The sequence below is a fragment of the Acinonyx jubatus genome, chromosome B3 (assembly GCF_027475565.1).
Source record: "Acinonyx jubatus isolate Ajub_Pintada_27869175 chromosome B3, VMU_Ajub_asm_v1.0, whole genome shotgun sequence".
Classification (NCBI taxonomy): domain Eukaryota; kingdom Metazoa; phylum Chordata; class Mammalia; order Carnivora; family Felidae; genus Acinonyx; species Acinonyx jubatus.
The window spans coordinates 19020353-19044529 of record NC_069386.1 but is presented as its reverse complement, the minus strand read 5'-3'; the positions used below and the strand labels follow the sequence as shown (position 1 = coordinate 19044529).

Here is a 24177-nt window from a genome sequence, read left to right as displayed (position 1 = left end):
TGCCTCACAACTTATGGTTTTTTTTTTTTGTTTTTTTTGTTTTTACTATGGTAAAATACACATAACACAAAACTTACCTTTTTAACCATTTAAGTTAAAAAAGTGTACAATTCTGTGGCATAGAGGTGGAATCATACAGTATTTGTCCTTTCCTGATTGGCGTATTTCACTCAGCATGAGGTCCTATACGTTCACCCATATTCCAGCAAGTGTCAGAATTTTTCTTCTTTAAGGCCAAATAATATTCCACTGTATGTTTATTGAAAAATGTTTTTAATGTTTTTTTATTTTTTTTTTGAGAGAGAGAGAGAGAGAATGCAAGTGGGGGAGGGGCAGAGAGAGAGGGAGACACACAGAATCCGAAGCAGGCTCCAGGCTCTGAGCCTGAGCTGCAAGATCATGACCTGAGCTGAAACTGGATGCTTAATCAACTGAGCCACCCAGGCGCCCCTCCACTGCATGCGTATATCATATTTTGTGTATCTATTCATCTGTTGATGGACACTTGGGCTGGTCCCACCTTTTAACTATTGTGAATAATGCTGCAATAAACAGGGTTGCACAAATACCTGTTTGAGTTCCTGCTTTTGGCTCTTTGGGCCTAGAAGTGGAATTTCTGGATCTCACAGTAATTCTATGTTTAATTTTTTGAGGAAACGCTATAGCGTTTCCATAGCGGCTGTGAAATTTTACATTCCCCCCAACAGTGCATGGGGTTCCCTTTCCTCCACATTCTTGCCAACACTTGCTATTTTAAGTTTGTTTGTGTACTTTATTTATTCTTAAAACTTTATTTTGAGAGCAAGAGCGGGGTAGGGGCAGAGAGAGAGAGAGAGAGAGACAGAGAGGGAGAGAGAGAGAATCCCAAGCAGGCTCTGCACTGTCAGTGCAGAGCCCTATGTAGGGCTCAAACTCACGAACTGTGAGATCATGACCTGAGCCAAGATCAAGAGTCAGACGCTTAAAGGACTGAACCACCCACGTGCCCCTGTTTGTGTGCTTTTGCAAGAGCTACCCTGATGGTGTGGTTTGTGCCTCTTAACTTTTTAGAACCCTCATATCCAATTAAAAAATTCTAGGGATGCCTGGGTAGCCTGGTTGGCTAAGTGTCCAACTTTGGCTCAGATCATGATCTCGAGCCTTGTGAGTTTGAGCCTCACATCGGGCTCTCAGCTGTCAGCACAGAGCCCGCTTCACAGACTGTCTCCCCCCTCTCTCTGCCCCTCCCTAGCTGGTTGTCTCTCTGTCTCTGTTTCTCAAAAATAAACATTAAATAAATAAATAAATAAATATTCTATTTCTCCTATTTTACCTGACTCATCATTATTATTTTTTTTTAGTACACATGCAGTGTCTTAACATATTCTTTAGGAAACAAATACGCAGAAATGGACCAGTTGGGTCCAAGGGCACGTGGATTTGAATGTTTGGTGGCTATTGTCAAATTGCTCTGCACGGTGGCTGCTCTTACCTACTTTTCTGCTAGCAGCATCCGAAGGGTAAGCTTTCCTCACAACCTCACCAACATTTGATATCATGAATCTTTTAAAAACTTGACAATCAGCTGGGCACAAAGGGGTGACCAAGCGGCTAGAGTTCCAAGATCTCCTCATTCGGTCTCTTGGATCCCTGCGGTCCGTCCTTGGCAAGGGCAGGATGCAGCAAGCTCGAGTTGCACCAGCTCCCCTCCCCTCTGCCTGGTTGCTCGGTCTCCTGGTCTCACTCAGTCCTGCATGTGGGTCCCCAGGAGCTGTCCCCAGATCCTCCTTCAGACTGGACCTCAGTGGAAAGACAAACCTAGTGGTGTATGGAGAAGGCAGGGTGAGGAGGGCAGGGCAGCCCTGCGAGAGGGTATGGGGAGCCTGGGGCCATGGCCAGGAGTTAAGAGGTTTGTCTCAGCAAAAACGCTCAGGATGTAATGAGTGGAAGGAACCTCCAGCCGGGCTATGCTGACTTGATTTCTTTTGAAACCAGAGAGGCTGGAATTCTGCCATAATTATCTCTCTTACTCACCAAGAAGTCTGGAGTCCTGTCCCACGCAGCTGGATTAGTGCCATTTTTTGGTCTGATGTGACAATTAGTTGAATGTATGTGACAACATGAGCTCATGACAAATGACCCCTCCACCTTGAGATGTCTAAGTTTTCTGAGAAGGGAAATTGCGGTAACTGAATCAGATCATGGACAAGGAACTCAATCTTTTACTTTAATTCAGGCATCAACGTTGCTGACTGAGCAGAGGGGACTGATACCCGCAGGAAGCATTGGTCCTGGGCGGGAGCTGCGCACGGGTGTCTGGGAATCTGCAAGGGTTTCCGTTGGAATGTGTCCACTCTCTGCCTGGATCTGCCCCTTCGGGCCGTCTGCAAGCCGTGCTGTGTCCTGGAGCAGAATTTTAAAAAGCTGATTTGGTTCAGGCTTTTAAAAAATCAAAACAAAACAAACACCCAACTGGGGTGAACCACAACTTTTTCCCAGGGAGCGAGCAAGCCCCTCGGCCAGGTTGCCCCTGGTGACGACACATTTTGGGTTAGCTGCTCCACTGGGTCTTTGTTTCCCTCATGCACAACAACTGGGCTGGGAGAAGGTCAGGTCGTTTTCCGGCTGCATGTTCTGGGAAGCCAAACCCATACCTTGGGGCCCCTCTCCTGTCCCGGAGCCCCCTGGTGGGTATCACAGCAGGGAGAATAAAGGCCTCTGTGGTGCTGGTTTCCCAAGGCCACTTGCCTGGGAGCAGATACCTGATGGCTAATGAAGGTGGCTGTTGACCACCATGGGGCCCTGACTGCTGTGGACAAACCTGGGTCCCCGGAGCACTCGTCCAGGCTTCCCAGCCCTCTGCCCAGCCCCATCTCTGCAGCCACAGGGACCTGACACCCTTTTTCTGCTCCTGAAAATCCCCACTCATCTGTCTACTCCCAAGCAGTGAGAGTGGCTGATGGAGAGGAGGGCGGAGTTCAGGCCAACAACAAGGGGCGAAGGCGCATTCCCTCTCTGTTGACCATCCATAGTGGTAGGGGTTTTCTTGCCTCTTGTGAGGACTTCGTTGCTGCGGTAACCCATGACTTGAGCCTCTGTCCATCCATCAGGCTCAGAAACACTGAGCACAGCCTGGCAAATGGAGCCCTGAAGCTCACGGTGTGAACGGCCAGTTCTCGGCCACCAGTGCCTTCCACAGGCCTGGGAGCAGGCAGGCCAGCTTTGCCCAGCAGGACCCACTAACTCTGGTTCCCTGGGCCGGGGGCCACAGGGTCTTATGGTTAAACTGCCCCCTAGGAGACAGCTCCCAGCCCAGAGCCCAGGTCATTAGTGGCTTGAAACGAGGAGGGGCAGCTGTCCAAGGGACCTGTGGCCTCTTAAGTCCCTGCAGCATTTGAGAAAGGGAAAAGGACAGGAGGGTCGATTGGCACAGCTTTTCAGAACCCCACTCGGTCCAGTTTCTGTCAGAAATAATCAGCCATACCCAAATTTCGTAGTGTACAACTATCTTCCAATGCTCATGGTTCTGTGGGTCTAGAGTTTGGACAGGGCATAGGAGGCTGGCTTGCCTCTGCCCTGTGGTGTCTGAGGCCTCTGGCAACAGCAGAAGGGTGACCAAATGGCTGCAATCATCTGAAGGCTCCTTCCCTCATGTTTCCTTCACATGGTGCTGGCTGCTGGCTGGGACTGCAGCTGGGGCTATAGGTAAGGGCACCTCCATGGGGCACCTCCATGTGGCTTGAGCTTCCTCACAGCATGGCAGCCTCATCATAGTCACACTTATTTATTACCTGGGGGCTCAGGACTCCAGGGGTGAGTGTCCAGATTCATTGCCTTTTCTGACTGAGCTTTCAAAGTCACACGGCATCATTTCCATGGTATTCCTTTGGTTATAAACAAGTCACAAGCCCTCCAGATTCAAGGGAGGGGGTCCAGACACCCCTCCTCCCCCTTTGATGGGAGGAACATCAAGGCCAGTTGTAGTAAAGCACACGGGGTGGGGGATGCTGTTGTGGCCATCTTTGGAAAACATGGCAGAATGCACCACTCATCGGGTTTCCTCAGCCTGCACAGCTGGCCTTGACCAGGCCTCTCTCATGTTTTCTTTCCCTCTTGACCAGTGGTGGGGCAGGTCCTCAACAGGCCCATTAGTGAGCTGGGCCACACAGTGTGGGGGAGGTCCCGCACCTCTGCCTTCTGACTGCCTGGGCTCACCCGCCTCCCTCTGTATCTGTGGCTGTCCGTGTGGCTTTGGGTCTTGTGTTTCTTGGCTCTAAACCTGCAAGTCTGGAATGAGGGGAGCCAGGCAAAGCCTCACCCTGGAGCCAAGCGGCTTGGGGCCCCACAAGCCCCCACAGTGGTCCAGGGGTTCCTCCGTGGATGGCTGCCCCTCGGTGGCTATGGTTCAGGGGTCTTGGGACAGAACCCTTGCGGTGCCCTTTCCTTTTATGTAAAGGTTGGTTTTTTGTGGATGACAGTGTCTGTGGGGCTGAGACAGAGTGAACTCCAGTGGTGCCTCTTGCTGCCTTTGGTGGCTCAGGAGCGGAGGACCCTGAAAGGATTAGTGGGTGAATTAGCTGGGAGAATTGAGGGATCTTTGTAGTTCCAGAAGCTGCTTTTTCCAGAGACTCTCACAGGAATGATTTTCTCTGGAAAATTATTATTATCAGAGAAAAATTTAAAAAATTTATTAAATTTAAAAAATTAAAAAATTATTATCAGAGAAAATAATTTCTCTGGATTTTCCAGACCTCCCTCCGCTCTTTTGCCTGCTCCCACTGACCTGAGCGACCTCCCACTGCTGCTGACCCTCAGACCTGAGCGATCCCAGAGCGGACACAGGGCCCCACTCAGCCTGCATCTGGTCATTTGGCAACAGGCACACACACACACAGACCCACACACTGCACATACATGCACACATGTGCATATCCACCGCATATTATGTCACACGCTGTGTGCACATGCCTGCATACCTCATGCCACACACTACACACACCTGCACCACATGTATACCACACACAGCACCACACATGCACACACACTCGCCCATGTACACGCCATACTCACACACGTACACACACCACACATTCATGTGCACAGACACCACGCGTGCCACACACGTACACACACCCACCACACCATACACACCGCGCGTGCATGCACACACACATACCGCACACATGTACACCATACACTCCCACACGTGGGGACTCACACTACACATCTCATACGCACCCACCCCCTCCATATGCACGTGCACACGTACACATAAGCACACATACACGCAGAGAAGAGACTCTTCGCAAGCCTGTGGCATATGCAGGAAAGCCAAGTCACATTCTTAAAACGTTCTAATACGCAGAGAATGCAAGATGTCGATTAGAAAGTTCCAAGAAGTGGAGAAAATGGGCCACGCCTCTCCTCCAGCCGGGGCTCCTTTGGGCCTCTGCCCGCCCCAGCAGCTTGCTTGAGTGTCTGTATTTACCGACGTCCACACACAGCCGCAGGGTTCCTTCTTCCTCAGATGGGCTCATACTTGGGAATACTTGGTAAAGTAAACTCATCAAGCCCACAAACCCTCCTCAGAGGGCCAGGAGCCCAGAGGCATCCATTTCTCAGCAGGCGCTGTCGAGGCTGGGAGCTCAGGGGCTGGGCCTCCTGGACCAGGGCGCCCCCTGGCCGCGGGTGACGGAACTGCTGGCAGTGAGTCTGGTGAACTTGGCAGGGGGAGGTTGTAGCTGTGAGGAATGGGGGGTGCAGAGGCTGCATCAACTCCCTTCCTCCCCTGGGCTCCAAGGAGGGAGAAGAGCTCTCATGTTTTGGAAAACATCATATCCTCTGGCTGAGCACCCAGCAGCTGGCCACCATGGTCTGCCCAGTTCTTTCTCTGCGGAAGAGGGTGGGACCCAGCCCCTGGCCTTACCCCAGGTATTACTGGTACCATCTGGGGGCTACTCACAACTGGGGCAGACTGGCTTTCAGAGAGGGGCCACATCCAGAAGTGTCACACAAGGGTGTGGAGGACGCCTCTGCACCCCAACCTCTACATTGCCCTGGACCAGGGTCCACCTGCCCACCTGTTTCCCTTTAACTCGTAGGTCCTCTGGGCCTGGTCCCTTACTTCCATGCTATCCCTGCTGGGGACCGGGAGGGGACAATGACGGTAATGTTCAGGCATGGTTTTGTGCACAGCCCTGGTCTCTGTGACAGGGGTAGCCGTGTGCAGGGGCAGAAGAGGAGCATACCCATGTGGCTTTGGGTCTTGTGTTTTTTGGCTCTTAGCCTGCAACTCTGGAATGAGTTAACCTGCAACTCTTAAGTTGCATCTAGGTCAGCGCTCCTCCCTGGTTTGAGCAGACGTGGACAGCAGGAGATGGCTCTCCCACCAGGGGCTGACACAGCCCAGAGCCCCGATTGTGACAGCGTGCTCCCACGTGTGTGTGTGTGCATGCACGCACGCATGTGTATGGGTGACGTGTGTCTTCAGCTCTGGTCTGTGGATGTCACCCAAGAAGTGTCAACAGGAAAGGGTCAGAGGCCTCCTGCAGGCATCTGACACAGGCGCTGGGAATCAGGGTGGGGACCCCTGGCCCTCCAGAGGTGTTGTGCCCTCAGGGGTTTGACTCTCATGTCGTCCTCTCCACAGTCAAAGGTCGACCTGTGAACATATCCTCACAACCAATTGTTCCAGGCCTGTGTGGGCCCTCAAAACCTGGCCACCGTCCCAGACACACAGACAGACACACACACACACACACACACACACACACACGCTGCTGGGCACACTGCTGGGTCAGAGGCTTTCACTTTCACTTTCACTGACTCTATTGTGTGCCTGGAGCTGTCATGAAGTCACCCTTGTATTCTGTGACTGAAGAAACGGGAGTCACAAAGCTGAGAAACCCTCCTGGGCCTTTCAGGGCAATCGGTAGAAGCAGGATTTGAACCTGGGTCTCTCCGTGTCTCCAAACCCCTCCCTGGTCACCACACTGGGGAATGGGCACTCCCTTAGTCCTTGAGGAAAGTTCGGGGTGAAAGCTCTGGGGCATTTGGCCTTTGGGGGTTTAGAGAGGCCGATGACAGGACCAGGCAGAGACCTCCAGCCACCCCTTCCCTCTGCTCAGGGTCTTGGGCTTTTCTGTTCTGAGGACACACCCGGCCTCCTCACGCGGGGGCTGAGTGGTTTACTGCACACTCACCATGGGTTCTTTGTTACTTTGTCACCTAGGAGGCGGGTGGGACAGAGTAGAGGAGGTCCCAGGAGAGAGGGGGCTGCTGTGGGGCTGCTAGGAGGTGGTAGGTGGAGACGAGGCCTAGTTTCCGGACTCCCACCCCAGCCGATGCTTTACCACATTGCACCGTTCATTGTGACCCTGCTCGCTCAATGCCCACCGCTGGACACAGCAGCGAATGAAAGGGAAACCGCGAGTGGGTGGCTTCAAGGACAGGAGTTTGGGGGATGGGAGGCCCAGGGGCTGGAAGGGGTCCAGAGATCACCAGTGGCCCTGGGTCCCCACCCAGCAGGCTTCTGTGAAGGATGTCTCCCTCACTGACGAGTCAGGCTGAGCTCCAGTCCGTTCTCTTTCCCACTGAAGGCCACGGCCACCTAGTGTACTTTAGATCCAGTTTAGACCATTTTGATAAATAAAATCCAGGTAAAATGTGATTCAGTTTCCCTTGTCAAGCTGCACTTGGTTGGAGGCCTCAGTGACCTGGCCCAGCTATTTGAGAGGTGGAGGGGGCTTCTAGTTCCCGTGTGTGGAGTATGTCCTCTGCCGCAGCTTCTACCCCACCCGTCCCCCCTCCCCACTCCCTCATCCCCACCACTGCTCCGAGAGCAGGGTTGACACAGGCTGGCCTTGGCCGGACTTGAAGACAGGCATCCTTTCCTGGCTGGTGGTAAAGATGTCAGTTGCCCTGCGCCGCTCACAGTATGTCTGGGAGGCCACCTGAGGAGGAAGTGAAGAAGGTGGCTCCCAGTCCCTGTGCAGTGGAGGCCAGGCCACCAGCCAGAGCTGTTTAGAAGCTTCCTGCGGTACTGGTGTGTAACTGGAGGGGAGGAGAGGGCAGGACGCAGGTGTCCAGGGCCCACGGAGAGCCGCCTCCTGCAGGTTCAAAACGTGCCCTGCCCTCCACACCTGTGTTACTTTCTTTCCAACTTTACTTAAGTATTATTGGCAAATAAAAATTGTGTATATTTAAGGTGTACAACGTGACGTTTTGATACACGTGTACATTGTGAAACAAATACCATAATCAAGCTAATTGACATGCCCATCACCTCAGAGTTACCACTTTTTTTGTGTGGTGAAAGCACTTAAGATTTACTCTTGTAGCAAACTGCAAGCATAGAATATACAGTAAAACCTTGGATTGCAAGTAACTTGTTCTGTGAGTGTTCTGCAAGATGAGGAAACATTTCTAATCAATTTTAACTTCATAAGCAAGCGATGTCTTGCAATACGAGTAGTATGTGATGCCGAATGTCACATGATCACAACTGAGCCAATGGTTCTATTCTCGCTCTCTCTCTCTCTGCTGGATTTTGGGTAATCATTTCCCATGTCCGGATGCTTGATCTCAGGCTGCGGTGATTGGCAGAAATCAGTGATCCTTCAAAACGTTGGAAGGTGCCCACAATTGGCACTAGTGTATTTTTTGTTACTTCAAAGCCCCTATGGACAGTCCTTTGCTTTTCCAGACAAGAGTAAGCTTAGGAATGCTTTGCTTCATTCTAGGTCATTGGATACGTTCCTTGTTAAAGTTGCACGAACAGAAAAACATTCCATTGAGCCAATAGATAGCAGTGATAATTCTGTTATTGATGGTAAAAATCGTTCTATATAATAACCCTCCTCTTATCTCCCTCACACCAGCCTGGAAGGTTTTTTAAAGGTGAGTGCAAGTTAATTTGTTTATTTCTTTATATTTTATATTTTCTTTATTATTTTGTATTTTATTCCAGTATTGCAATCATTTTTATATGAATATTTTTGGGTTGTAGAATGACACATCTGAGTTTCCATTATTTCTTGTGGGAAAATTCACTTTGATATACAAGTGCTTGGGATTACAAGCATGTTTCCAGAACGCATTATGCTTGCAAACCAAGGTTTTACTGTATTGCTATTAACTACAGTTACAATGTTGTACACTAGGTCTCCAGAACTTATTACTGAAAGTTTGTACCATGTGACCAACATCTCCCCTTTTCCTGTGTGCCCCAACTCCTGGTAATTACCATTCCACTCTGTTACTGACTTTGACTTTTCCAGATTCCACATGCGATACCATGCGGTATTTGTCTTTCAGCTTCTGGCTTATGTCACCCTTGCCTAATGTCCTCCAGGTTCATCCACAGTGTTGCAAATGCCAGGATTTCCTTCTTCTTAAAGACTAATATTCCGTTGTATATATGCATACACACCACGTTTTCTTTATCCATTCATCTGTTGATAGACACTTAGGTGGTTTCCATCTAGGCTACTGTGAATAATGCCACAATCAACATGCAATAGCACGCATGGGGAGATCTCCATACTGTTTTCCATTATAGCTGTAACAATTGAAATGTCCAGAAGCGTACAAGTTTCCCTCTTCTCACATTCTCACCAATATTTTTTTATTTTTTGACTTTTTTATAATGACCAGTCTAACAGATGTGAGGTGATATCTCATTATTATTTTGATTTGTATTTCCTCATGATTAATAACATTTAGCATCTTTTCATATACCTGTTGGTCATTTGTATGTCTTCTTTACAAAAATGTCTGTTCAGGTTTTTTGCCCATTTTTAAATCAAGTCGTTTGGTTTGTTTTTGTTATTATCATTATCATTATTATTAATTATTATTATTGTTGTTGTTATTATTTTGCTATTGAGCTTTACAATTTCCTTAGATATATTTTGGATATTAACGTGTTGTTGGATATATGGACTGCAAATATTTTCTTCCATTCCGTAGACTGCCTTTTCACTTTGTTATTGCTTCTTTTCCTGTGAAGAAATTTTTACTTTGATGTAGTCTCACTTGTTTGTGTTTGCTTTTGTTGCCTGTGCCTTTGATGTCAAATCCAAGAAATCATTGCCAAGACCAATGTCAAGGAGATTTTTCCTTATGTTTTCTTCTAGAAGTTTTATTGTTTCAGGTCTAACATTGAAGTCTAAATCCATTTTGACTTGATTTTTGTGTAGGGTGTAAGACAAGGGTCTGATTTCATTCTTTGTGTGTGGATATTCAATTTTCCCAACATCAATTATTGAAGAGAGATGATGCTTTCCCCATTCTGTTTTATACTTGGTGCCTTTTTTGAAGACCAGTTGGCCATATATGGATGGGTTTATTTCTGGGCTTTTGATTGTATCCCATTGGTCCATCTGTCTGTTTTCATGCCAGTACCATACTGTTTCAATTATTATAGTTTTGTAATATAGTTTGATATCAGGAGGTCTGATATCAGGAAGATGTCTCCAGCTTTGTTCTTCTTGCTCAAGATTGCTTTGGCTATTTGGAATTTTTTTGTGGTTCCATACAAATTTAGGATTGTTTTTTCTATTTCTTTGAAAAATTCCATTTGAATTTTGATAAGGATTACATTGATTACATAGATCACTTCATATAGTATTTATAATATTAATTTTTCTATCTATGAACACAGTGTATCTTTCCATTTATTCATATCTTCAATTTCTTTCACCTATGTTTATAGTTTTCAGTGTACAGAAGATATTTCCCCTCTTTGCTTAAATTTACTCCTAGGTATTTTATTTTTTTAAATGCTATTGTAAATAATATTGTTTTCTTAATTCCTTTTTTTGGAGAGTTCATTTTTAGTGTATAGGAACACAACTGATATTTGCATGCTGATTTTGTATCCTAAAATTTTACTGAATTTGATGTTAGCTGTGGGCTTGTCATATATGATCTTTATTATGTTGTGGTACATTCTTTACATATCTAATTTGTTGAGAATATATTTTTTTATCATGAAACAATGTTCAATTTTGTCAAATGCATCTATTGAGATGATCATGTGAATTTGTCCTTCATATGTCCATTGGACATATGCAATATGCAATATGTCCATTGCATATGTTGATACATCCTTACATCCCAGGGATAAATCCCATTCAGTGTGGTGTATGGTCACTTTAATGTGTTTTTAAATTTGGTTGTTGTATTTTGTTGGGGATTTTTGCATCTATGTTTATCAGAGATAGTGATCTGTAATTTTGTTTTCTTGTAGTGTCCTTGTCTGACTTTGGTATAGGGTCATGCTGGCTTCATAAAATGAGTTTGGAAGTGCTCTCTTCTGAATGTTTTGGAAGAATTTGATAAGGATTGATATTAATTCTTCTTTACATGTTTGGTAGAATTCACTAGTGAGGCCATCTTGTCATGGTCTTTTCTTTGTTGGGATATTTTTGATTACTGATTGAATCTCTACCCTTATTTATCTGTTTAGATTTTCTATTTCTTCATGATTCAATCTTGGTAGATTGTATGTTTCTAGGAATTTATCCATTTCTTCTAGGTTATTCTATTTGTTGGGGTACAATTGTTCATAGTAGGCTCTCATGGCCCTTTGTATTTCTGTGGTATCAGTTGTAATCTGTATCCCCTTTGTTTCTAAGTTTATGTGTTTGAGTATTTTGTTTCTTAGTCTAGCTAATCACTTGCAAATTTTGTTTGTTTTTTCAAAAAGCGAGCTCACTTTCACTGATGTTTTCTACTGTTTTTCTAGTCTCTGTTTCATTTATTTCTGTTCTGATCTTTGTTATTTCCTTCCTTATGCTAACTTTATTTTTTAGTTTATTCTCTCTCTAGTTCCTTGAGGTATAAAGTTACATTGTTTACTTAAAATCTTTTCTTTCCTTCTTACTGCAGGCATTATCTTTGTAAACTTCCCCCTTAGATTTGCTTTTGCTGCCTCCCATAAGTTTTGGTATGTAGTGTTTCCATTTTTGTTTGTTTCAAGATAGTCTTTGATTTCTCTTTCAATTTTTTTTGATCCAATGGTTGTTTAAGTGTGTGTTGCTTAATTTCCACATATTTGTGATTTCTCCAGTTTTTTTCCTCTTATTAATGTTAGTTTCTTACCATTGTGGTCAGAAGAGATGCTGATATGATTTCAATCTTTTTAAATTTGTTATGACTTGTTTTGTGACCTAACGTATGATCTATCTTGGAGAATGTTGAGAAGAATGTGAATTCTGTTGCTGTTGGATGAAATGTTCTGCATATATCTGTTAGGTCCATTTAGTCTCAACTGTAGTTCAAGTTCAATGTTTCCTTAATGTCTTCTGTCTGGGTGATCTATCCATTGTTGAAAATGGGATAATGAAATCCCCTACTATTATTGTATAGTTATCCATTTCTCCTTTCAAAATGTTAATATTTACTATATATATTTACTATATATATTTTGTACTCTGATATTGCATGCATATATTTTTACAATTATTATATTCTCTTAATGATTTGACCCTTTACATAATGACTTTTTTTTGCTATAGTTTTCACTTAAAGTCTATTTTGTGTGATATAAATTTACCTATCTGTACTCTCATTGGATTTCCAGTTGCATGGAATACCATTTTCTATCCCTTCACTTTCAGCCTATGTGTGTCCTTAAAGTTGAAGGAAGTCTCTTGTAGATAGCATATAATTGGGTCTTGTTTTTTATCCATTCAGCCATTCATTGTCCTTTGGTTGGAGAAATTAATCTACTTATTAAAATAATTATTGAAAAGGACTTACTTTTGCCATTTCCTTAATTGTTTTCTGCCTATTTTGTAGTTTCTTTGTTCTTGTCTTCTTGACTTCTGTTGTTATTTGATGATTTACTATAGTAGTGTACTTTCATTCCTTTTTCTATTGTGTATCTACATTTTTGCTTTGTGGTTACCATGAGGCTTACATAAAACACCTTATAATAATCTGTTTCAAGCTGATAAGAACTTAACTTGGATAAAACTGCCTTCAGTGGGCCATGATGCAGACTGGGGCTTCTGGTGGGGGTCTCTGTTCTGCAGCCCTCAGGGTGGGAAAGGGAGGTCCCAGAACTGCACGGTCAGTGGGATGGTGCCAGGCCATCCCTGGCCTCCCCAAATGCAGCTAAGTTCCACTCCTTGAAGGTTCATTTGCAGAATCACACAGATATGCACAGATCTCCTGCGCTAATGTTTCTTTTCATCACTCAGACCTCTTCTGCATCCTCTGTAGATAGAGGGGAGGTGGGGAGTTTGTCCTGGAGAGGGGTGGGTGTGACTTTGGGGGAAAGGTGGGAATAGGATGCCATCTTCTTCTGGATCTTTCTGGCACCTAAGTCAGAGAGATGGGAATATTCCAGAATTTTAAGCCCCCAAACCTGAAGTATTTTCTGTCTCCCTCTGCTTGCAGTTAACTCAGATCTGTGAGCATTTCGCGGGTGCAAGGCTGGGGATTGGGCTGTGGGCATCCTACAGGCTCATTTGTTACTGCCTGTACACTGTCTGATATCTGATTAATGAGGCCTGTGGATCTATCAAATACAAAACAATCAACCGATTTCTAAATGTTATACTCCTTATATTCCTAATGTGTAACACCTGAGTTTTGACCTATTTCTCCAATTAAATATTGATTTAAAGTTTTATTGAATCCCACTATAAACATTCAACTAAAAATCAGAGTCTGAAATATTAGATGACCTTCAGTGCTTTAAATACCATAAAATGCTACATCTGTTACCCAACTGAGTACTTTAAAACTGACCCAAATTCTACTGCCTTAGGTTCACATCTTCCTTGTTTCACATGAGCCTCCTTCTTACTTATAGCCATAGTTCCTCCAAGTGTTTGTGAGCCTTCCTAGGCTGTAATGACAGGGGAGAAGATGGTCCTGACTGGGGGGCAGGGAGGGCGTCCTGGCCCTGGGGTTGGACTGGGCTGGGCCTGGGCTGGGGGCTATCACATACCCTCTCTCTCCTGATCCTGATGGGGTGAGAATTGTCATTGGCATCTCACAAAGAAGAAACCAGGGTCACAGGGGTGGGGTAGCTTGCCCTGAGTGGAAGGTTTAAACTTGCAGGACATCAGAGCTGGTTTTTGGGTGAGCAGGCTGTAACCCTGGACCTCTTTGTAATTGTGTTAAGAACTAGACCGTGTCCAGCCCTCATGGTGCGGAAGGAAGCTCTCAGGGCAGGTCTGGCCACAGAACGTTCCAAACCATCATTGCTCAGGTGCGTCTGCCTGAACTGGAACAGAAACTTGAGAGCTTCACTTGCTTACCTTCAGGGATCTGATTGTGCTAGTGGGAAAGGTACCCGAACATCCAGGAATATGGCACTGGGCTGCTGGTAGAGGAGAACTGGGAAATATTTAAACAAGGAAGTGCTTTCCTGGTCTGTGAGGTAATGAGGAGACTAGAGGTCAGCTTCCAGGGCTGGCATGGAGGGCTGCCTCCCCATCACTGTCCCAAGGCCTTCCCGGCCTCCCCAGAGGGCCCTGCCATCATGCTCTGTTGAGGACCAGGGAGGCAGAGGCAGGGCCGAAGGGGCTCCCACTGAGTCAAACCTTTGGGGGTGCTTCCCTGAAGCTCTACTCAGCCATCTCCACCCCATCCCTGGCTGAGCTCAGTCCCCGGCCCCCTCTCCCCCCCCCCCCCCCCCGTAAGGGAGGCTGGGAACTGATGTGCTAACAAAAGAAGGGTCTGTTACCAAGCAGTTTCTACCAGTGGTTCTTCAAGGGCTATTTCAATGAACGGCCCACCCCTCCCCTATTTCCTTCAGGACTGCCCCATTCTGCCCAGGATGGGAAAAACCATTAGGCACTTAGGGAGGCAGAGGGTTTGAGGCCCCAGGCCCCGACACTCCAGGAGATGTGGCTCCTTCCAGGACAGCAGCCTGCTGGCATCTGGAGGGGTTTCACGCTGCTGTTTTTCTGTAGCCTTGGTGGGGGTTCCGTGTCATCGTGCTTGCTCTGGGGTTCAGCAGATGCTTCCTGCAAGAGGAACAGCAGGGAAAGCAGGACCCACTCCCATTGCTCGAGGTGCTGTGCAGGGGCGTGGGGTCTTGTGCATTCCCAGGTAGGGTCACTACAGAGACTCCAAGTAATCAGTGGCAGTGACTAGCCGGTGATCGTCAGCAAGGCTGCTGCCTTCTCGGGGCGCCTGGGTGGCTCAGTCGGTTAAGCGTCCGACTTCGGCTCAGGTCATGATCTCGCGTTCGTGGGTTTGAGCCCCGTGTCAGGCTCTGAGCTGTCAGCACAGATTCTGTGTCTCCCTCTCTCTCTGCCTCTCCCCCACTTGTGCTCTGTCTCTCAAAAATAAATAAATGTTAAAAAAATTTAAAAAAAAAAAAAACAAAAAAAGGCTGCTGCCTTCCCTAGTGCAGGGTGGTGGGTGGGAGGAAGCTGGGCGCTATCTGCTGCGTCTTGAAGCTGGTCTTGACCCTGCAGCTGGGCTGTCCATGTTCACAATACCAGGGCAAGGGCGGACCAGAGTCAGAGCGCACTGGCTTCTGTCAACTGTCCCCAGCCCCTCCCACCTGTCCTCCCACTGTGGACATCCACCTCTGCCTGGGACTCTCTGCCTACGTCCCAAAGGTGGCCGGGTGGGCTCTGCTTGAGTCATGCCATGAGGTCAGATGGATGTGAGGTTATTGGCCCTGCCCCCTGGGACCTGATACCCTCCATGGGGGTCAAGTGCCCTCATGGAGGAGAGCGGGCAGAGGGGGACTTCCCTTTACCTGCGGACAGCAAGACTGAGGTGTGTCCTTCCTGGGGTCCAGGAGAGAAGTCCCTCTCAGCCCGGCTTACCATCATGAAGAGACTTCTATACAATTCCAACAGTGCCGTGAGGAAAGAATAAAGGGAAAGCTAAGGACCTACCACTGTGTGCCCCCTCAATTCTCCTCCCCAGAGGTAACCAAGGTCTACCAGACTCTTGGGCATCCTGTGGGATAGTTTCCCCATGCGTGCCCGTGTAGCTAGACATTTTCTGCTCAAATAGTAACTCTATACACACTGCACTGTAAGTTGCTTTTTAGAAACACAATGCATTTATTATACCCTGGAGAACATGTTGGACCAGCATGGTTAGCACCGCCTCCTTCTCTAACCGGCTGCAGAGTATGGCATTGTGGGAGGTTCAGGCAGTCTCCCATTTGGGGCCATTATAGGCGATGCTGCAATGACACCCTTGTTCTGTATCTTTGGGCACTTGCATGGAAATTTCAGGATCAGATGCTTAAGGAGGGCTGCTGGGGCAGGGGAAGGACGGGACCCAGTTTCAAAGGGTATGCACACTTGAAATTTTGATGGATATGGCCAAAATGCCCCCTTAGGGGTGGCCCCCCTGTAAATATGCCCCCTTTAGGCCATTTTCCACTCAACAATGTGATTTTTAAAGATAGTTAGGTCGTCTAACATCCCTGCTTAAAACCGCCAGTGGTGTTGATGGAGATCCATGGCCTAGAAAGTCAGGCCTAGTGGGCCCATCCTTAGCTCCCCCTTCTTCCAAATGCTCCACCAGCTCTTCATCTTTCTTCCAGCACAGCAGCTCATTCTGGCCACAGGGCCTTTGCATGCGTGGATCTTCTGACCTGGTGCCCTCAGGTCTCCACCGGGATGCCAGCATGAGGGTAGTAAATGACATTTTGTTGCTGTCCTCCTATTTCCTGTTGGGTGACGTCGGGTGCTATTTATATCTTCTACCTTTTTTCCTTTTTGTGTTTTCTCTTTCTTATCGATAGGTATGAACTCTTTGTTTATAAGACAAAATAGCTATTTGTCTCTCATTTGCCACCAATATATTTTCCCAGTTGACTGTCTTTTGACTTTGTGGTAGTTTTTCCCATTTAAGGTTTCTACTTTTTATGTAGTGAACTTCATTACGCATTTCCTGCACAGTGTCTAACTTTTGTGAAGAGGAGCCCTGAGCTGGTTCTGTGAGGCCGTTGGCTGATCACCTGGCCTCTCCTCACAGCAGCCTGGGCCTCGGGCTGGGAGGAGGCCAGATTAGAAAGGCGGGTTAGGACTAAATCGTGGGGGCCCTGAGTGTCGGCCTCTAGCAGTCTGGCTGCAGGTTATAGAGCACAGGATTCGGGCAGGGGAAGGACGGGACCCTGTTTGCACTTGGGGGGCAACTGGGCAGCTGTGGCGTGCTGGAATGAGAAGGAAAGGAGAGGAGAGCAGTGACCACCAAGGCCCAGTTCAGGGACAGGGCGGGACAATGCTGATGATGTGGGCAGGAGGCGTAGCCGAACAGCCCCTGTAGGACTCAGTGCCCAGGCCAGCAAAATGAAGTGGGGAGACTAAGCGTGGCTGTTTCTGCCCACGGAATCTGCTGTGGGACTCCTTGCACGGGGGCAGCCATGGGCAAGGGGTGGTTTTCCTTTCCACCCCTGCAGGGAGCAGGCCTGGGTGGGACAGACCCGTACTGCTATGACACGCACTCTAAGACAGAGGCTGTGACATCGTTCTCAAGAGGGTCTGTTTATTTTCAGATAAAAGGAACCACATTTGCCTGCATACCCCAGCAAATCTTAAGCTTGGTTTTCATAACTTAATTTTAGAAAAAGATTAACAACTTGAACTGGAGTATGACTTCACGGTCATCCTGCCATCCCGGGTGAAGCAGCCTCAAATGGTTACTCTGGGTAACCACGTGGTACGTGTGCGTGTGCGTGCGTGTGCGTGCATCATTTGTAAAAATTCTTGCCGTCACACCCATACACCCCCCCATTAACAATTTCACTTTTTCTACTCTGCTGTACACGTGTGTAGTAAATGTTTAGCAAATACATCATTTGGTAGAAGCCCCATACAATGTGACTTCACAACTGAGGCCCAACCACTGAGCTATTACTTAATTTGTTAAAGTGATAAGCAAGATTATTATGTGCAAACAAACAGGGTTTGCGTTCCAGCTGCGTCCAAGTGTATTTTACAAAGCTATAAACACACGGCCCTTTCTCAAGTCCTGCTGATTGAGTTTCCCCTGCCTTTTGTCGGCAGAAGAAGAATGTAAAGGCTGAGGCGGTGCTCTGGGCGCTGGACTAGCTCTGGGCTTTCTGGCTGTGTCACTTGAAGGAACTCATTCATTCCCCCAAGGGTTTCTCACACAGAGACTTTCCTGAGCGGGAGATACCTGATCTCCGCTTGCCCAAGCGGGGCCCCAGGCCCCGGGGACCCAGAGGCTTGTGAAATGTCCTGAGAGCCTGGAGGCCACTGGGGGGAAGGGGCAAGGGTCATCGCCCTCCTCCCACCCTGCCCTGAACTGCTCCCCTAACTGAGAGCCTCTAGTGTAATTCTTTCCCAGCCGTGGGGAGGAAAACGGGCAGGCCTGCTCTGTAAAGGCCCAGCCCACACCCCTACTTTGTGTGACCCAGCACAGAGCAGGATCCCCCTCCCCTGCTCTTTGGAAGTGGATGCAGGAGGCAGGGAGAGTTTCTCCCACCCATCTTCTCTCCGCAGTGGGAGAATGGAGGTAGGCAGCTAACTCCGCCCTGGAGAACCGGAGAACCCCAAAACCACCGTCAGGGTGGTAACTTCTCAGCATTTCTAGCAGCAAGTGGTTCACGGGAGAACCCAGTCCGTCTTCTGGGTCCTCGGGAGGCTGCGGGCTGCAGGCAGAGGGGTCAGGGTGTGGGCCCGGGGTGGCCACTCTGCACAACTGTCATTCCATAGGAATTACCTTCTCTTCCGCATGCAAGCCTCCAGCCGGCCCAGCTCTTCGTAGGAGTGGTAGAAAACATCAAACTCCCTGGTGCCCCAGGCCCTCCAGACAGCCAGGCACCATTCCATGTTTTCGTTCTCAAAGCCACACACAACCATGTCCTTTGCCACCACGGCTGCATCCACAAGCGCCCTACAGAGAGAGGGGGGTCTGAGAAAACCTGCAGGGGTCCCCACCTAGTCGGGACCAGGACCCCCAGCCTGCACCTTCTTGGGAGCCTGGCTAAGCGGGTGCATCTGTCCATCCCGGCCTAGCAGCTGCGATGTTCTCTGATGCCCTGCTTCCCTGGGTGGTCCAGCCTACAGGCAGAGACTTCCTACCATCTGAAGAAGAGCCTAGCATGGCAGTGCACATTGATGGGGACTGTCTGTAAGGGACTCAGGAAGGCCACAGATGCAACAAGAGCAGGTAGCCTCTATAACTGGACCCAGACTCCCAAGTGTTGGAAAACACCAACTTTGACTCCTGCTTGTGAATGGCCCATGATGGATTTGAAGCACTGACTCCCTTCCCTTGCCGTCTGCTCTGGCATGGCTCTTCTCCTGTGCAAAGTGCCCAGCTTAGGGAAACGGGGCGGTATATCGGGCAGAAGACCTGTGCCAACATGTCCTAACTACATACACTAGATTTTGAGGCTGTGGATTGTTTTGCTGATCTGTGCGCGCACCGGTTTTCCTTCTGGGCCTCTGCCGGGCTGTGCAGCACACGTCTGAGTCCTCACTGCCTTGCCCTGTGGCCAGCACGCAAACTGGCATGCACAGGGCCTCTGGCCTCCTCGGGGCCTTGCACACTGCAGGCACTCACTAGCTATTTGCCGACAGGATCAATGTCTCAGATGCATTGCAGAAAGCTGGGGGGCAGGGTTCAGGCTATGGCCCCCCTGTCAGCTGGCTGCCTGGGCTGCTTTCTCCCTACAGTGAACACGCCTGCCTCCTAGTAAACCTGTCTTTGGGGGCTGAATAGGAAAAACGACACCAGGGAAAAATTCAGGAACACAAATCATTGGCTGTCTGAGGTTAGCAGGCCTGGGCTCTACAGACCCGCCTGCTCCCCCAGAAGCCCCGCTTGCGATCTGGTAACTACTTTGGCCCACAAACTCAGCCGGGACTCAGCGAAAACACCCAGATCTTGTTTCTGGAATCACTGGCACAGCAGGGGTCAATGGATCTGATGACTCTCTGAGAACGCTCATTGCGTTCAGGCAAGGGAGGGGACCTGCCATAGATGTTTCCCCTCCCATTGTCGTCCCATTCTGGGGAAAATGGGTCAAATGGTGTTTGTCCATAAGCGAGATTTATAGCATGGGGCTCAGTAGACAAAGTGAGGTGTGGACACTGCTGGCTGCCAGGGGACTCTGAGGATAGCCGCTGGTGCCAGCCTCCCATGCCCACAGCCATGCTGTCCTGCCCCAGAATGACCCTCACAGTGGGGTATGACCTGCCTCCTCGTCGGACGCCCCCCAACAGGTATGGAGCCATGGATGAACCTGGGCTTGGGCATGGTGGAGGGTGGTGGGTGCTAGGTCTGTGGCTCCAGTAGGTGCTATATGGGCAGGTGGAGCACCCAGGAAGGGCCCTCCCACTTGGCGGGGAGGACAGCGAATCACCTGGCTCCCTGTTTCCATTTCAGCTGAACTCCGGCCCTGGAGACACACCCCAGTCAGGAGACCTGGTCCACAGGTGCACGGGGTATGCCAGAAACAGACAGCCATGACCAGTGGCTGATGCCTGGTTCAGCTGGTATTTGCTGAGCCCCTAGGTGATGCCTGGAGGACCCCATTTTGTTCCTTGTCTGCCTTATGGCCACACCGGTAGATGTGGCATTTATTTGCGGAGGCCAGAAGGGTGAGAGGCCATTGTGCGGGGATGTGGTGGAGGGGCCTAGATTCCCCACATCACACCTCGGGTCCTAAAGGAGGTGCCCTCAGTCTTACCCACGCGGAGTCAGCTCGCGGGCTTTTAAGACGGCGATGACACGGCCCCGCTGGCCTCCGGCGTCCTTCTCCAGGCCGATGACGATAACATCGCCGCCGCGCCTGCGAAACCAAAACCGAGAAGGGGAAGCGTTTTGTCCAGGCCTGTGCTCTCCAGGGGAAACGGAGCCGGCGTGCAGAGAAGCACGGCCACAAACGCGCAGTCTCAGTGAATGGATCGAGTTACCGGGAGGGCACCGAAGCCGGCCCCAGAAGGCCTTTCCCAGCGGGAAACCCAATCGCAGCTGACCACAGCTCTGCCTTGTGCTGCCGGCAGCTTCCCTGCGGGCAGGTGAGCGTCAGCGCAGCCCTTCTCAGGTTTGCTAAAGAGATCCCTCCAGGCCCCAGCACAGAGGGGGTGGCCCCTGATGGCCCCTGATGCCACAGCATCTGAAAGCTCCCTCAGGCAGCACAGGAATGTGCTCCACTCCCGGGAAACATACCTGGGGACCCAGATGACGTCTTTCACGGCTAGGATCCTCACGGCCTGCAGGTGCTGGCTGAAAGCCTCCCCATCCACGGGGGTCAGGTCGTGCTCAGACCTGTCGGAGCCTGCGGTGGGCTCGTGCAGCCTGTCGGAGTCCTCGTAGTTGGTGGCGAAAGGCACGCTGGCAGAGCTTGCTGGGGAGCAGGGCAGGCTTGAGGACGACCTGGGGGCCCGGTGGGGGGAGGATGAGGAGGAGGACGTGGAGCAGTAGTCAGTCAGCGAGTCCTGGTGGGTCAGGATCTGCGTGCCCAGCTCTTCGCTGTACATGATGCTCACGTCCGCGATGGAGTCCCCCTTGGGCTCTTTGGGGCTGGCTGTGTGGCCGCCGCAGGGCTCTGGACCCAACGGGCACACAGGAAACATGTCTCTGAGCGGGCTGGGGTCCCCGCAGAAGTACCGGGCGCACAGCTGGTAGGTAGCTGCGTGGTACATCACCAAGGAGTTGGCCCTGTCGTCCAGGCACCAGACGACCTCCTCCCCCCTGCACTCGGAGCTGCCCACGACCGAGGTGACCACCGAAGGGGCCGAGTAGGGCTCCAGCCTCCTGCTGATCTCCAGGGCCACACAGTCGATGACCAGCAGGCCGGGCCCATTGCTGTACCAGACCTCAGAGCCGCTGTTGACCACCTCCATGGCCTTCACGGGGTAGGGGTTCTGCCGTGTGTCTTCATCTGGGATGCTAAACTTGGACCTGTTGGCTGTGTGTGAGCACAGGTAGGAGCAGCTGTCGTCCGGGGCACCCCGCACCACGGGAAACACTGCCACAAGCCCGTCGGCCAGGCCTGCCAACACCAGGTAGGAATTCTGCAAGGAAAAGACAGCACCGCTCATTGGCTGCACGCATTCCAGGGGAGGAAACAGCACGGGCGCATGACTCATCTCGGCACACACCCCGTGCACCCCAGAGGAGCAAAGCTCCTAAAGAGGCAGGGGCTGCCAGTGGGACCTTCTGGACGTGCTCCCAAGGGAGGTAACCCAGGCCCAGCTGAGCCAGCCTGCCCGTCTGGCAGTGAGCAGGAGAGGAACGTGTCTGGGGAGAACGAGGCCCATGGCGCCCAGGGGACAAGCGCATGCGGCCTGAACCACGTGGCCCGCCTTGGCTCAGGCTGGGTTCTTGCAGTGTGAGCAGGAGGGGTCTGCCTTCTCCTTCAGGCCACAGGAGCCTCCTTCAGAGGCAGGATGTGGCTGCCCCCCACGCCGGTGAACTCTGCTGGTTAACGACGGGACAGTAGCTGTGGGCAGAGTGTGGGGCTGCTTGCCGTCTCCTGCCTGCCAGCCCCACTGGGCAGGCTCTGCGCGCCCACCCCCCACCCTCTTGCCCTGGGTGCTGGCCTGCCACAGGAAGGGCCACGTCTCATCTGTTTCTCTGGCTCCACCCGGTCTTCTGCGCCCATAGACAATACGAGCCTGCCGACCTTATTTATTCTTGAAGAAATTGCTTCCAACTCAACCCTCTTGTGGAGGCGCTTCTTGGACACTGTGTCTACACTCCCCAATTAGCACACCTACTCTGAAATGCCTAGCTGGCAGTGCTAGGGTCCGTGGGTTGCTCTCCGCCCCTGCAGTGAAGCATGTGATCTTCTAGAGATCACTGGGCAAAGTTGCAAGGACAGCGCTAAATGCTGGGACCCACCCCAGGCATCCCAGGAGCATCCCTGTGGAGCCGGGGACAGAGGGCGGCTTTGACGCCTGGATGCCCAACTTGGGCTGGAGTGGCACAGGAGAGGTTCGGGGCACAGAGCCGAAGCCACAACAGAGTGGGGATCCAGGCCTGTATCAGCAAGGGTGAGTGGCAGAAAGCCCCCTTTCTGGAACCTGAGCACCCTGGGAACCCGGGAGGCAGGGCTGTCCAAGGTAACAAGGGAACCAGCTCGGGCTCAACAGTGAGGTCAACAAGCCCTAGGAACATTTATCAAAATCCATCTTCAGAATTTTAGGGAAGAAAACAGCCAAAGCAAATAAGAGCAATGTCTCTATCCGATCCTGGCCCTGGGCCCCAGTTGGGGCGGCGAGCCCCACGGCCCGGCTGGGTGTGAACGTGCGCGTGCAAGAATGCAGGGGCCGCCGTCGCGGCCACAGGGCGGCCTGGCCTCGGAGGGGCAGGCCCCTGACAGGGAGGCTCCGCACAGAGCCGGCTTTATTCCCTCTGGTGGCGCGGGCGGTGGTGCCCTGGCTCGGGGGCTCTGGCCAGCAGTGGCCTTAAATAGCGCTTTGTGTCATGTTCTCCTGTGCTCTGGGGCGGACCGGGTCCCGCAGTGCCCAGCCTCACCCGTGGGGCCACAGTCGTAAATGACTCGAGGGTGGATTTCAGGCTTTTTTTTTTTTTTTTTTTAAAGAAATAAACTGTAGTAGGATGAAGAACGTATATATTTCACCACTGCCAGGAAGTAATAATAATGTTCACATTTACCCAAGTGCTTGTGCCCAGAGCTTGGGGCACGTTATGCCCAGGGAACCCTCTCAGACTGCTTCTTATCCTCGATTTGCAGATGGGATAACTGAAATTGGATGGTGACAGCCAGCATGTTTTAAACAAACACCACCAATAAAGACACCGATAATGATTCCTTGAGCGTCTACCATGAGCAGAGAGGACGACCACAGTGGCCTGAGAGCACCACTGGGGCCCCGGGGCTGGGGCAGGCCAGCTGCTCAGAGCAGGGTCGGGGGTCTTTGATCTTGAGAACTGAACAGGAGGTAGTCCTGCAGGGGTATGTGGGGTGGGACTGTTGCTAACAGGCAGGGTCTCCTCAGAGTGCAGTGCTGGATGCGGTGGGGAGCAGGGGGCCGGCAGGGGGAGGCTCGCCGGCCCTGCAGAAGGGCAGGGTCCCACTGGAGGAGCCGGAGAGCCCGACCCCCAGGCTGTGGAGATTACCATGTGGGCTTCCATTTCAGAGAGGTGGGGGCTAGGTCAAGGACATGGACAAAGAGGGACCCAGGTCTCAGGCTGACAGTGGGCACCACAAGTGGGGGGAACCGACTGTTCCCCAGGGGTGGGGGCAGGGGGACCAGTGCC

General features: G+C 50.4%; 1 protein-coding gene across 4 annotated transcripts in view; it reads right to left on the bottom strand.

Annotated features, from left to right (window-relative positions):
• Positions 1-17440: 17440 nt before the first annotated feature.
• The window catches only part of LRRK1 (leucine rich repeat kinase 1), a 131954-nt gene continuing 125217 nt past the window's right edge, over positions 17441-24177 (bottom strand). For all 4 annotated transcript variants that reach the window (XM_027067925.2, XM_053223631.1, XM_027067926.2 and 1 more), the window contains 3 exons: positions 21118-21965; positions 20636-20737; positions 17441-18834 (listed from right to left, as the gene is read on the bottom strand). In XM_027067925.2, the coding sequence (XP_026923726.2) occupies positions 18657-18834; positions 20636-20737; positions 21118-21965 (1128 nt within the window). In that variant the 3' untranslated portion in view covers positions 17441-18656. The remainder of the gene's footprint in view (positions 18835-20635; positions 20738-21117; positions 21966-24177) is intronic.